The following is a 13,155-nucleotide window of genomic DNA, read 5'->3' as shown; positions in this document are numbered from 1 at the left end:
AGCTGGAGCACCTCTCCTGTGAAAACAGGCTGAAAGGCCTGGGGTTGTTCAGTTTGGAGAAGGTTCTTGGGAGATATTATTGTGATCTAAAGAAGCCTACAAGAAACTTGGAGAAGAACATGTTTGTACACAGGCATGTGGTGACAAGACAAGGGAAATGGCTTCAAACTGAAAGAGCAGGTTTAGATTAGGTATTAGGATGAAGTTCTTTACTGTGAGAGTGGTGAGACACTGGCACAGGTCGCTCAGAGAAATTTGGGATGCTCCATCCCTGGGAAGTGTTCTAGGCCAGGTTGAATGTGGATTTAAACAGTCTGATATAGTGGATGGTGGTCTTGCCTGTGGCAGGAGGGATTGGAACTAAATTATGTTAGAGATCCCTTCTACCCAAGCCATTTTATGACTCTGTTAGCAGGATTTGAAAGTAGTTGGAGATAGTGAAAGCAACTATTCAAGCAAAGATTCAATTGTCTGATTTGTATAATAAACCAGTTTTCATTGTATAGGCTCGACGTGGAGGATATTAAGTAGGTAAATAATAGATGAATTATACAGAATATTCAGTGTGGAATTCTTCACAGTTTCTGTTGGAACTTTTTAGGAATCCTGTTGCTGCAAGTAAAGTGTTACAGAGAGGTAGCTCATCAAGGATTAATTGATGAAACTCAATATGGATGGGACTTCTTTTTGTGAACCTCCTTAGGTGTTTTGTAAGGAAAACCCCCAGTTTCTGCTCATTCCTTTCTATAAAATGTGATCTAGAAGGATTAGTGCAAGGGGAGAATCTACCTCTCCCCTCTAAGTTGTGTAACTTACTTAATAATTAGACTTCCAGACTTCAACACAAGTTACAAAACTGTTTAAAAGCTATCTTATAGATAGCTTCTGCAAAGCCTAGTTTGAAGAGAGACTTTAAAATGGAATCAAGAAAAATGAAGCACAGAAATTAAGATACCAAGATAAGAAAGGGTTTTTTAAAAAGAGTATTCTGTAGACTTCTAGGGTGATTTTAAACCATTCATTGTTGAAGTTGAAATTGAAGACACAAATATATGTGACAGAATGTAAGAGAATTAGGTTGAGTTCAGTTGCTTGGATTCTCTGGTCTAATAGAAGGTACCCCTTCCAACCCAAACCACTCTGTCCTTCTGTCTTTTTTTTTTTTTTTTTTTTTCCCCAAAAACTAAGTATTTTTTGATGTGGAGCTGTAAGAGCTGTGTGCTGAACATAAGTTACTCATGCTACAGTTTGTTTCTACTTGGCTAGTGCTGCCCTGCAGTACTTGCTGGGTTTTATCTCTCAAGAATCTTTCATGGGTGTAAATTACTTGCAAGCTTTAACCTTACAGTACTTTAGCTAGAGTCTATTTCACTTTGCCCCATCCTGTAAAGCAAGAAACTTTATTTCTTAGGAGATCTGTTGGTCTTAAAATATTACTTACACAGTATTAAATAATATGGTAATATAAAGTGCAATGCTAAAATACTGTCATTTTAACTTTAACATTTCCTTTAAGGCTGATGAATATTCTTTTATTTTATTTTCAGGTGTACAATCAAATAATCATATTAACAAGGTAGTAAGTCATCCCACACTTCCTGTAACTATTACAGCACATGAAGATAGACACATCAAATTTTTTGACAACAAAACGGGTAAGGATAAAAGAAAACCTAATTTGTACATATGGATATGTTTAAAGAAATCTGGATGACATAGGGAAAATCCATTTGTAGAAAACTTACAAGGGATGTAGTCTTACACAAAACAGAACTTTCGGTATCTCTAAGATTAAATCTTTTCACTACCTTCTCTGTGAAGTACCTTCGCTGTTGCAATTGTGACTTCAGAAGTCAGGAAACTCTCAAAACAGGCAGAGATAGTTATGAGGGACAAGATAGTGGTCTTTAATTTGGAGTTTTCCTAATTTATAAAGTATGTCTGCTTTGTTCCATCTTTCATAATTTCCATGCTTTTAATTCTAAGCATGTGTCACTTATGTTTTTCAAGTCTTAGTAGTAAAAAAGATCACTTAGTACCTATTATGAAAGAAATAATTAATTAGAAATACCTGTTATTAAGAAATAATCCTAAATTCATCATGGTAATGAAATCCTGTGTTATACTTAAGTTCTTGATAAGGTTTATAAAACAGAAAAGAATCTGAAAAACTGTACTGTCTCTCATGACAAAAATGTTAAAATAATTGTAAGAACAAACTTAAACTTCCTATTTGTGAAATTGCCTGTCACTTCCTACGTGTTACCTATCAAACTTGGAAGAAAAAGAAATCAAGCTCACTTTAAGTAAGCATGTGCAAAACCCCTGTTTTAAGTGTGTTTGGTTTGGGTCTAGTTGGGGATGGTGTTCCTGGGGTTTTTGTTTTCTATGGCAAAAAAGCTGGACATTTTTTCCACTTTTCACCTGCCATGAACATATGTATTTGAATTGTGATCATTAAATGCATTGTGTTGATGTTGCTGAGATTAAGATTTATTACTTCAAATAAACAAAGAATAAGTTTTAAAAAATTGCATGAAAAAATAATTGGGTCAAAGATAGGAAACAGAGGGTAGAAGTAAATGGTCTTTTCGTGGAATAAAATATCAGCAGGTCTGGAGGGATCAGCAGTAGTTCAGCATAGTGAGTCATCTGAACAGGGAACAGTATATTTGCAGTTAACTTTCATTAATTCAGGTTATTAAACGTGAAGGCTGACTAGGAAGAACTGGAGGTCTTAAAAGACATAAAAGCAGCCAAATTAAATTCCATGTGGATAAATGTGAAATTATACATGTAAGGAAAAATAAACATTGTAATATAAAATAATAATCACTGGGCTGACTGTTCTTATTCAAAGTAAAACCTTGGAGTTACGATAAGAGGTTGGATAAAAATACTAGTTTGTTGCTTAGCAGACAGAATAGCAAAATGCATATTAGAAGGAGGGAAAGGAATGAAAAGCAAAAGGGAACATTTTGAATACTTCTGTATGAATACTTTGAATGAAGTCTCCCTTATCTCAAAAGGGATATAGCCAAATTAATATGTTTCAGAGAATGGTTAGAAAGATGATCAAAGATCTTCAGTAGCTTTTAGCTTCTTCAGGAAGAATCTTAGAAACTGAATAGGCTGAGATTCTTCAGGAAGACAAGCAACTGAACAAAGCTGATGTACTTTCTTCATGTTGGTCATGGTCTTAGAGGGATATATTTGCTCTCTTTTTCAACACATGAACTGAGGTTCAGTTGCTAATCCGCCCAGCAGGTGACAGGCTCGAAACAGGAGAGAGGCAGTGGTTCTTCCATGGAGATAAAACATTCTGGAGCTCCTTCCCAAAAGCATAATGAGGTGCTAAAAGATGTTTTTAAGAGGCCAGAACAGAGGTCAATGTAAAGAAATGCATTAAGAGTAGTTGAATGCAAAGTTAACTATTCTGGTTTGTGACATAACCAAACAGTTGTTAGAAGCTGGGGGAGTATTTTGTGCAAGTATCACCTATAGTTGTCTTATTTTTCCTCACCTAGCAATGACAGAGATAGATGGACCATTGATATATCTCAGTACATCTTGTTTTACAAAGCTTCATCAACAGCGCCCTACTGGGGCAGTTATTAGGGCATTTAAGAGACAGAGATTCTCACCCAGTCATTTTAGGTCTTCATTGTTGTTGCTACCAGTAGAGATGCCAAGTGAATAAAAAGATTGCTTACAATCTTACAAAAGAACACCTTTTTGAGAGTTGTGTGTCTCTTGCCCTTAGGTTTATACCAGAGTCTGGAGTTGAAACTTCATAATTTCTAATGGAATAGAACCATTCAAATATTACTGGAATCTAAATAAGCATGTTATCTTATGTTGCATTTAAGGGGAATGGGTTGATGTTTTTTTAAATAAACAGTACTTCACAGGAAATTCACTGTTCATTTTTCTTTTAGGTAAAATGATCCATTCTATGGTTGCTCACTTGGATGCTGTCACAAGTTTAGCTGTAGATCCTAATGGAATCTATTTAATGTCTGGAAGTAAGGGGATTTTTTTCATATTCTATATAAATTATGCCTTTATGATGCGCTGAATTTCTGACAAATATAACCTTGTCTTTTTGTCTTTTTCCTTTTTTTCTTTCCTAAACAGGCCATGATTGTTCCATTAGGTTGTGGAATTTGGACAGCAAGACGTGTGTGCAAGAAATAACAGCTCATAGGAAAAAGCTGGATGAATCAATTTATGATGTAGCATTTCATCCATCAAAAGCATATATTGCCAGTGCAGGAGCTGATGCCCTTGCCAAAGTATTCGTGTGACATAGCAGAACAAACCTGCATCATAACGGCAGGTCTGTTTGGACAAAAAAGAGGGAATGCGTCACTGCCATCAATTATAAGGTTACCAATAAGACACTACATCTGATCTGCCTGGGTGAAGGCTCTTAAGTGGGGCAGGTGGAAGTTGGTGAAAAGTCACCACATTTTGAACAATGTCAGGCTCATTCATTTAACTGTAATTACTGTATTTGGGGGGGTGGGGACAAATACAAAAAAGAAAACCAGTATTTGTAGCCTTGACTGGATATGAACTGAGCGTATGTCTGTTCTTTAGGTGTCTTTAAGCAAACGTGGAGTCTGATCTTACAAAAGACTTTTATTTTGGACTCTGTGTGCTGCCTTAGGGTTAGGAATGTGGTGCTCTTGTGGGGGGAAGTGAGCTCCAAGAGTAGCTTTCTTTTCATCTCTTAGTAATCTTCTGTTTATCAGTTGAATGCCACAGATTCCCCTTTTAAACTTTTATTTTGCTTTAAAGAAAAGGAAATTTAACTTAAAATATTTTAGCATTAGTTGCACAAAATGTTTGGATAAAATTCTAGTTTTTATAAGTCTTTTTATATATTTAGCCTGTCACAACAGTGCTCAAGATTGTATTGATAATGTTTTTCTGCATTATAGAACCCTAAAACACAGAGATCTCACTGACCCGCTGCCGTGTAACCACAATCTTCCCTTCTTTTGCCTAATACAGCTCAGCTAAGTCCTTGCTTAAGGATGCTAATTCATCATCATTGCATAACTGTCTTCATCAATAAAGGACTGTAAAATGTGTTCAAATGAAACACAGAGGGGTTAACACCCCTGAATGAACTCTTAAAAAAAAAATTAATCTTGGCATCCTATCACTATGTGATATTTTGTACATCTTACTGTATTTACGAGTTTATTTATCAAGGATTACCCATCTTGCTAATGGCCTATTGTTATTTATTTCACTTTTTGTTGGTCTTTATATCCTTTTATGTAGTGTGTTAAAGGGCCCTGTATATCTGTTATGGCACTCTTTGAACAGTCTAAAATAGATGAGAAAATGGGACATTTGATAATTCTAAAGTTGCAAACCAAGAAATTATTTTTCCTCTGGTTAAGTACCTGGAGTGGAGTTGATTCCAAAAAAAACAATCTTGTTTCAGAACCTTTGGAGTGAAAATTATTTTTATTTGCATTTCAAATAGAATACAAAAGTAGTTAATTCAAGATTCATAAATCTGCTGTGTTTTGACTAGTTATTCCCTGCTTTTATTTTATTTTTCAGATGTGCTTCAGTTTATGGTGTAACTAAAAATTTTGTTTGTGTAATGCATGATTAATACAAAAAAGTATTTTTTCTAGTCTTCCACAAAACTTTTCTGATCAGTTTGCGAGTTTTGATGAGTTTTGTAAGGTTTCTGTTTTACAAACTATGAATCAGCAAATTTTTAAGATTGTACCACATAGCAAAAGTACAGCTGTTGAAAAATAATGTATATAAAATGCATATAATAAATATTAAATGGTGTACCTGTATGTTACTGTTGGCTACATTATTTTGTGTTGCACATATTGAAAGAGTCATTCTACAAATTACTAAATTAGGTCTTAATTTTAGCAAAATGACCATTTGTTTATTACGCTTATAAGCTGCTTTGCTTTTGCAAGATTGTAATAGTTGTCTGGATGTTGAGCAACTGTTCAGTTTCAAGCAGCAGTACCCACATATAAGAACATGTTTCCACGATGTTTTAAAAGATTTTTACAAGAACAAATCAGAAATTGCTAGTGTACTCTTACAGCCCTTCTAAGATGATAATCTCAGTGTTTTTCATTATCTTTGCATATGAAGTGATTATTCTGAAGTGATTTAGGAGCCAGAAAGGTACTCTCTTTTTATTTCAAACTGCCACTGAGTAGTTGTGTTTAATTAGAGAAAAAAAAAATTTCTCAATACCTAAAATTTGCCCATATATCTTACCTTTGTCCATTTCTTTCCAAGTCTTCCCATAAAGTTGATGCACAAAAAACTAAATTGAAGGTCAACATTTACCTATTCTGTGATGAGTCACTTTGCTCTAAGTGTATCAGCCGAAACAGAATATCACAATATGAATATTTTCATGTAAAGTAGTACGTTTAGGTATAAGTTAACTAAAGCTAGAACATGTTCCTATAAGTGGTTTAACTGCATTGTTCCATGTAAGTTTCCAGTTTTCCAGTAAGAATGTATTTCATGCCATCTCATGTCAAGCCAATTAGAACTTTAAAAAAAAAAGGAAAGAGGTGCTCATGGTAGGCAGAATACTGCAGTTATATTTTGGAATTAATTTTGTTTTAGTAATAATGTTGCATTGCTTGAAATGTTACAGTAAATTATAATTGTGTAGGAATTGGGGAATTTTGTCCTTTATCATGAAGATTGAGGTAAGGCCTTCCAGTAATTGCTTGTAGGACACTAAGACTTTACTTTTGAAAGTAACATTCAGCTGATTTGCACTTTTTGTTCTTTCCAGTCTAAAGCATTCAACTAATCAACAGACAAGAGAGTATTTGAATTTTATTGGAAGTAATTTCATAATTGCCTTTTCTGAAGCCAAACATTGTTTCTGGCAGCTTTTCCAGACTGCTGCATTTTAATGCTTAAATAAAATGTGATTGTTTAATAAACATTACCATGCATAACATTTACCTTTTTTTTTAATTGTATTAAAATTGAAATGATAAAACCAAAACTATTTGCTTATTTTCCTTAATTGAAATCGTAATGATCATCTTAGTTCACTGATGCATAGTGGATCAAATGCTGTAGTGAGGCATCGTTTATTGAATATTACCAATTATTTCTATGTCTTAGTTTATTTGTTGTGGGGTATAACATGCTCAAACGTTTATTTGCTGGTTTTGAGTTTTTTAGAATGGAAGAGCTGTAGTACTGGTGATGGGGAAAATGATTATGCTGAAAGAAATGGTTTTATTTAGCAAAAACATCTCAGCTTATGAAAGGATTTACTTCTCTTTTGTGAGACCCAAAGGACTGGTGCTCAGAACCTGAATGGAAAAATATCTGAATGTGTTTAATAATGCCTTTAGCATTTAGGGTGTGATTGATGTTAACAGACTTAGTCTCCATCTTGCTTTTTCTTTTAGGAGCTGTTTTAAGCAGATCAGTGGTGACTGTAGCCCACTATAGTGTAAATAGTAGTATGCCATCCACATAAATAGCAAATGCACATGAAAAAGAGTGTAACAAGCCCTGGTTAAGAACCTTCCCTAATTTAGTAATACTGAAGACAAATTTATTTGCCAGGAGAAAGTTGGTAGATTTTCCACGTGGAAAAACTGTGGGCTTGAAGCTACACTATCAATGGCCACCCATTTCACATATTGTATGCTAATTTATTTTGAAACTGATGTTCTGTTCTAAAAAGGCATGCTCTTTTTATTATGTGCTTTAATTTACTTTAAAACTGATAGCACTCTGCTCCAGCACTTCCCATCTCACATCAGTGGAAAGCCCTTTGGCCTGTAACCCCACCATGGACAGGGGCAGCTTCCACTAAAAGTGTTTTTTATTGTCCCATCCAGCCTGGCTTTCAACACTTCCAGGGATGGGGCATCCACAGCTTCTGTGGGCAATCTGTATGCCAGTTATTCACCACCCTCACAGTAAAGAATTTTTTTCTAGTATCCAATTTAATCTGTTCTCTTTCAGTCTGAAGCAGTTACCCCTTGATCTGTCACCACATGCTCATTTTAAAAGTCCCTCTCCAGCTTTCTTACAGGCTCTCTTCAGCTACTAGAAGGCCATCATTAGGTTAGCCCAATGCCTTTTCTTCTCCAGGTTGGTCAGCCCCAACACTCTTGAGATGTGCTCCATCCCTCTGATCATCTTGTGGCCCTCCTCTGGACTCACTCCATCAGGTCCATGTCCTTCCTGTGCTGGCACCCAGAGCTGGATGCAGCACTGCAGGTGGGGTCTCAGCAGAGCAGAGGGGCAGAATCCCCTCCCTGGCCCTGCTGCCCACGCTGCTTTGGATGCAGCCCAGGACACGTTTGGCTCTCTGGGCTGGGAGTGCCCATGGCTGGGTCATGTCCAGCCTCTCACTCTCCAGCACCCCCAAGTCCTTCTGGGCAGGGCTGCTCTGGGTCTGTTCATGCCCAGCCTGTGCTGGTACTGGGGGTTGCCCCAACCCAGGTGCAGCACCAGCACCTGGTCTTGTTAAACCTCATGAGGTTCCCATGGACCTGCTCCTGGAGCTTCTCCAGGTCCCTCTGGATGGCCAGACTCCATCCCTCAGGTGTGTCGACCACACCACTCAGCTTGTCATGCAGTGCATGTATGTGTGTGTATATACAAATATACACACACACGTGTGTATTTATGTTCTGCCTTCAAGAACTTTAAAAAAACATCAACTGAAGGCTTCAGAATTGTTTTGAAATCCTACTTTTGAGATGAGCAAGAAAGAATGTTTATGAATGTTCCATTTTCATACTTGCCCTGTTGATACTTTGGGAATGTACACCTGTGGGTCTTACACAGATTAAATTAGTAACAGATTTTTAAAAATAAATACTTCAAGCTACAAAGACTTTAAAATGTCATAAAAATGTATTGGTTTGTTTTTAATTTTTAATATAGAAACAAACTTTGAGTTGATAATGTAAAACAATATGCTTTCTTGTTAGTCCTCCCTCTTCCTCCTGGAAGGTCATGTCGTGTTTCAGCTGTCTCAAGTTGAGGATGACTTCATAAGCTCGGTGCAGTCTTGTGCCCCACCTGCCATGGGTGGAGGGAGTTTATAGGGCCAGCTGGGCTGTGATGGCCACTTCTGGCCTGGAACAGAGCAGGGCTGCAGCAGTCCCACAACAAGCTCTGAGGAGGCAGGGCAGGAGAGGTTCTGCCTTCTGTGCCTTCAGGCAGCATGGTGTTGGCAGAGAGGGAGAGCTGCTTGTGTTGTCCACTGTTGGTCACCTATCCTTTGAGCTGTTTCCTGAGGCTTGTTTCCACCTCACCTTGGCTTGCCATATGGCTGTTGGGAAGCAGTCACTGATCCTGGGGCACTTGGAATGTCCGACCGGTTGCGTCTGGGCACTTCTCAGACCATACCTGATGGCTACTGGGGTTTTGCTCGTGCACAGCAGCTGGCCAAGGGGATGTGGTTTTCCATCATGTAAGGAGGGGCTGCCCAAGGTGATGATATTCTTGAGTGACTTCGTGGGGACTGGCTTCATTACCTCTTTTAAGCACCTTTTTTTTCTATTGTTTCGGATATCTTTCCAGTTGCTCTTTTGTACCTTGAAATGGGTGGGTATCTGTTTTTTCCTTTGTCTCTTAATTAATATGTGGGGCTTTCCTTTCTAAAGAAAGAGCTGCTTAATTAGGGGCATCTTGCATCTAAGCTCCTGTGAAGCTTAGAGTGCTCTTGCTTCATGCAGAAGTAGTATGTTCCTTCTCTAAAATCTCAGCAGTGGCTGGGAGGAAAACAATCAGACCCTGTGGCTGTGTTGGGGAAAACCCTGTGTGCTGCAGGCAGGGAGGAGGGTGCTGGGTGTGCAGACCAGGCTGCTGCAGCTCAGCTGTTGGGGGAAGTATCAGGCCTCTGGGAGAGGGGCAGCTGGGGGCGGGAGCTCAAAAGCAGAAGCTCTTGGAAGGGCCTTCGGCTGCTCTGCACGCTCTGGTGCTGTGTTGGAGTTTGAATCATGGCTCTGTCTTACGTGCCCTGAGCTTTTGGTGAACTGGCTGGTAGCCAGAGGTTTCCCCTGGATTCCCTCTGCTGGAGTTTTCTGGTGTTAGAAATGCTGTTGCACCTTAATGATAGCAAGTCTTTTTCAAATACTGATACATCCTCATTACTAGAGTAGATGTTTGCAAAAACAGGAGCTGTGTGCTGGCTTCCTGAATTACTGATGTGTTTCCCTTGCCTGAGATAACCCACGTGACTGACTCTGCTATCTTAATAAACATAGTTTTCTGTAAAGATTTAGCTGACAAATGCTATACAGAATAATTTCTTAGAGGCTGGAAATATTTTTCCCGTGTCTGACTGACCTAACACCTGACAGTTTCCATGGTGCACATGCATTATATTCTGTCAGAAACCTTTTTTTTTTTTTTTTTTTTTTGGCAGGTATTTGGGCTTAACAGAAGCAACTGATCACGGTCACTTTCTCCTAATTGTGTTAGTCTAGTCTCTGTTCAGATTTGAGCAAATCTGACCATTGGGGAGTAAATTCCTTGTTGATATATTTGCTACCAACATGCTGTGCCAGACGGGTCTGGGGTTTTTTTTTCTAAACTGGCTCCTAGTCCTCACCAGAATCAGTTCAACAAATTTGTGTCTCTCACCTAATTTAGAGTGTTTAGATGAGAGAAAGCTGTTTTCCCACCTACCTTCTCTGAACAAGTAATATATTCTTAAAATACCCAAGGGTGTCAAGAGAATTTCAGAAACTACGTAATTGTGAATTTGCTTTTCATTTGAAAAAAAATTACTATTTTAATTATATAGTTTGTTTGATTTGGAACATACCAAAAATTTGGAAGTAGTGCTAAGTTAGTAATTTTTGTGATTTTCCCATCTAATTTAAAGTGTTTTCCTAAATCTTGCCAGTCTTTTTCTCAATCTTTTGACTTCTTGTTGTCTCTAGCTTGTATTCTTTGGCAGATAATTGTTTATCATACTTGTAATCTGATCACATCCACCAGGGCAGAAAAATAGCTTTATATCCTTTTGCTTACATTCTGCCATACTCCAATTGCCGTTAAGTAGTAAAGGCCATATCTGACCTCAGCAAAGGTTGGAAAAGTTTAGTTAACATTTGCTAGCAAAAACAGCGGTGCAGGATTCCCATGCTGGTGTCTTAGGAACTGGTCCAGTGTGAAGTTCAGCTGTAGGCTCAGTTCTGCCCCGGGGCTGAAGGTCTATTCCAGCTGAGAGCGCCGGGCTCCCAGGAGAGCGCCCACAGCGTGAGCCTCAGCAGCTTGGCGGCGGGGAGCGATGCTGCCTGCTCCTCCTGGCTGTGGCAAACCCTCACCCTTCCCTTCATCGTCCTGGGATGGCCAGAGATCAGCTGACCCTGCCCTGCTGCTGTTTACAGGTAACTGCTCTGGGTGTGGAATGCAGAGAAAAATAGGACACAATATTTGCTTGTGTATAGATGCAGATGAATGTAAACAAATTAGAGAGTAATGAAACAATAAATACCCTTCATTTCATGAAAGCAGCTTATGATCAAGGACACTTCACTAACCAGACTTGATTGTTTGAAAGGAAAAGAAATTTTGATCCTAATGCGATTAAATTTAAAGTGGTCATTTACTTCAAAGCAGAGATTAAAACTTGGGATTTAATCATAGACAGCGAGTTTTCAGAACCTATTCTTTCCTCAGCTGAAGCTAGAGGCCAAATTTTTGAGGCCAATGAGGGAAAAGAATGTGTGCTTCAGTTAACAGACATATATGACTGAAAAGTGGCTGATACTTCAGTTATAAACTGTTCACTGGAAGTTTCCACGTGTTTGATGTCTCTGTTTGGATGACTCTGATGATCACAAGGTACTCAGCGACGTTCTGCTTCCATCTCCCAAAAATGCCACTTAGATTTACTGTCCCAGGACCAAACCAAAGCCATGGATTTTATTAGGCTGAGGATTTAAGTTCCCAGTTTCCAGGCAGTTTGTTTAAGAAAAAGGTTGATCATCTTTGACAGTGTGCTCAGGCCTTCTGTGACACTTGCATGGAACAGAGAAATTTTCTCTCATTTTTGTGGCTTTGATGCTTTCTGGAGTTGACTTACCCTTCAGGCTAATGAAAGGAAGGAAAGTGCTGACAAAATTGGTGGAGCTAGCTAGTGATATTGAGAGTTGCCCCATGAGGAAAAGGGCTTAAAAGCAAGGCATAAGCAGTTGTCCCCACTTTCCTTCTTCAGAACAGGGAAGGTAAAAATACTGTATTTTATGAGGCCGTGCCTCATAGAAGGGAAAGCTTACATGACAACACTAATATGAAATGCAAATGGAAGTAATTGAGATATTTATAGGAGAATCTACTGTTCTGATGTGACTATACTAATGTTCCAAAAAATACAACCCTGTTCTCTCTTCCCACTTCAAAACTGCTTTGTAAGTTGTAGAGAATTGTAATTGTTGACTTGTGATGCAAATGATTTTGGCTTGTTTCTACACAGCTCTTTATTGACATTGATTTTAAAAGGCATAGTATTTTCAAAGTGACTATTTTCTCTTTAAAATGTTAGGATGGTCTTTTGGGTCTTTCTCGTTCCCTGCTGATTCAATATTAATAGTTTCACAATGATAATAAAGGTTGGTCAACTTCTGAGACCCATTTTGCATTCTGCTTAAGCATATAATGTAAAAGGCTTTTGCTACCAGGTTGCAGGTATGGCTATATGGAAATTTCTCTGCAGTTTACTGACCTTCATTCCTGGACTGTATACCTGCTTTTCATATAGACCTCACTTGTCAGAGATAGAAATAGCTATCAAGAGATGTAAATACAAGGTGATTCATGCTAAAGAGAGGCCCTAAATGCCTAAGATTTGTGCAAGGTGCAAAATTTGAGGTGCAGAACATTTGTAAGCAGAATTGGAGACATGGGCCTGAGTTTCCTTCTAAGACTGAGAAAGATCTACTGCCAATGACAAAGGAAGTGATACTCCTTTCTGTTATAAAATAGCCTGTGAGTGGAGAATTTACCCAAGAAAGATCTTGTGGCAGGGAATGCTTCCAGTGCTCAGGCATGTGTCCTAATCAAAGCATGGGTGTTGGTCGTAGCTCTTCCTGGAAGTAACCATGGCACAAAAAGGGATTCCAATTTATTTAGGACAGCAAA

The 13,155-nt window shown here is 38.3% G+C and overlaps 1 protein-coding gene across 4 annotated transcripts in view; it reads left to right on the top strand.

Moving 5' to 3' along the window:
* Window positions 1–5,834, top strand: part of STRN3 (striatin 3) — a 61,471-nt gene extending 55,637 nt beyond the window's left edge. For all 4 annotated transcript variants that reach the window (XM_066188372.1, XM_066188374.1, XM_066188373.1 and 1 more), the window contains 3 exons: window positions 1,548–1,655; window positions 3,939–4,025; window positions 4,138–5,834. In XM_066188372.1, the coding sequence (XP_066044469.1) occupies window positions 1,548–1,655; window positions 3,939–4,025; window positions 4,138–4,307 (365 nt within the window). In that variant the 3' untranslated portion in view covers window positions 4,308–5,834. The remainder of the gene's footprint in view (window positions 1–1,547; window positions 1,656–3,938; window positions 4,026–4,137) is intronic.
* Window positions 5,835–13,155: the final 7,321 nt, after the last annotated feature.

This window comes from Chamaea fasciata, unplaced genomic scaffold (genome assembly GCF_029207755.1).
Source record: "Chamaea fasciata isolate MVZ Bird 193981 ecotype frontalis unplaced genomic scaffold, bChaFas1.0.hap1 SCAF_7, whole genome shotgun sequence".
Lineage (NCBI taxonomy): Eukaryota > Metazoa > Chordata > Aves > Passeriformes > Sylviidae > Chamaea > Chamaea fasciata.
This window is presented reverse-complemented; position numbering and strand designations above follow the sequence as displayed.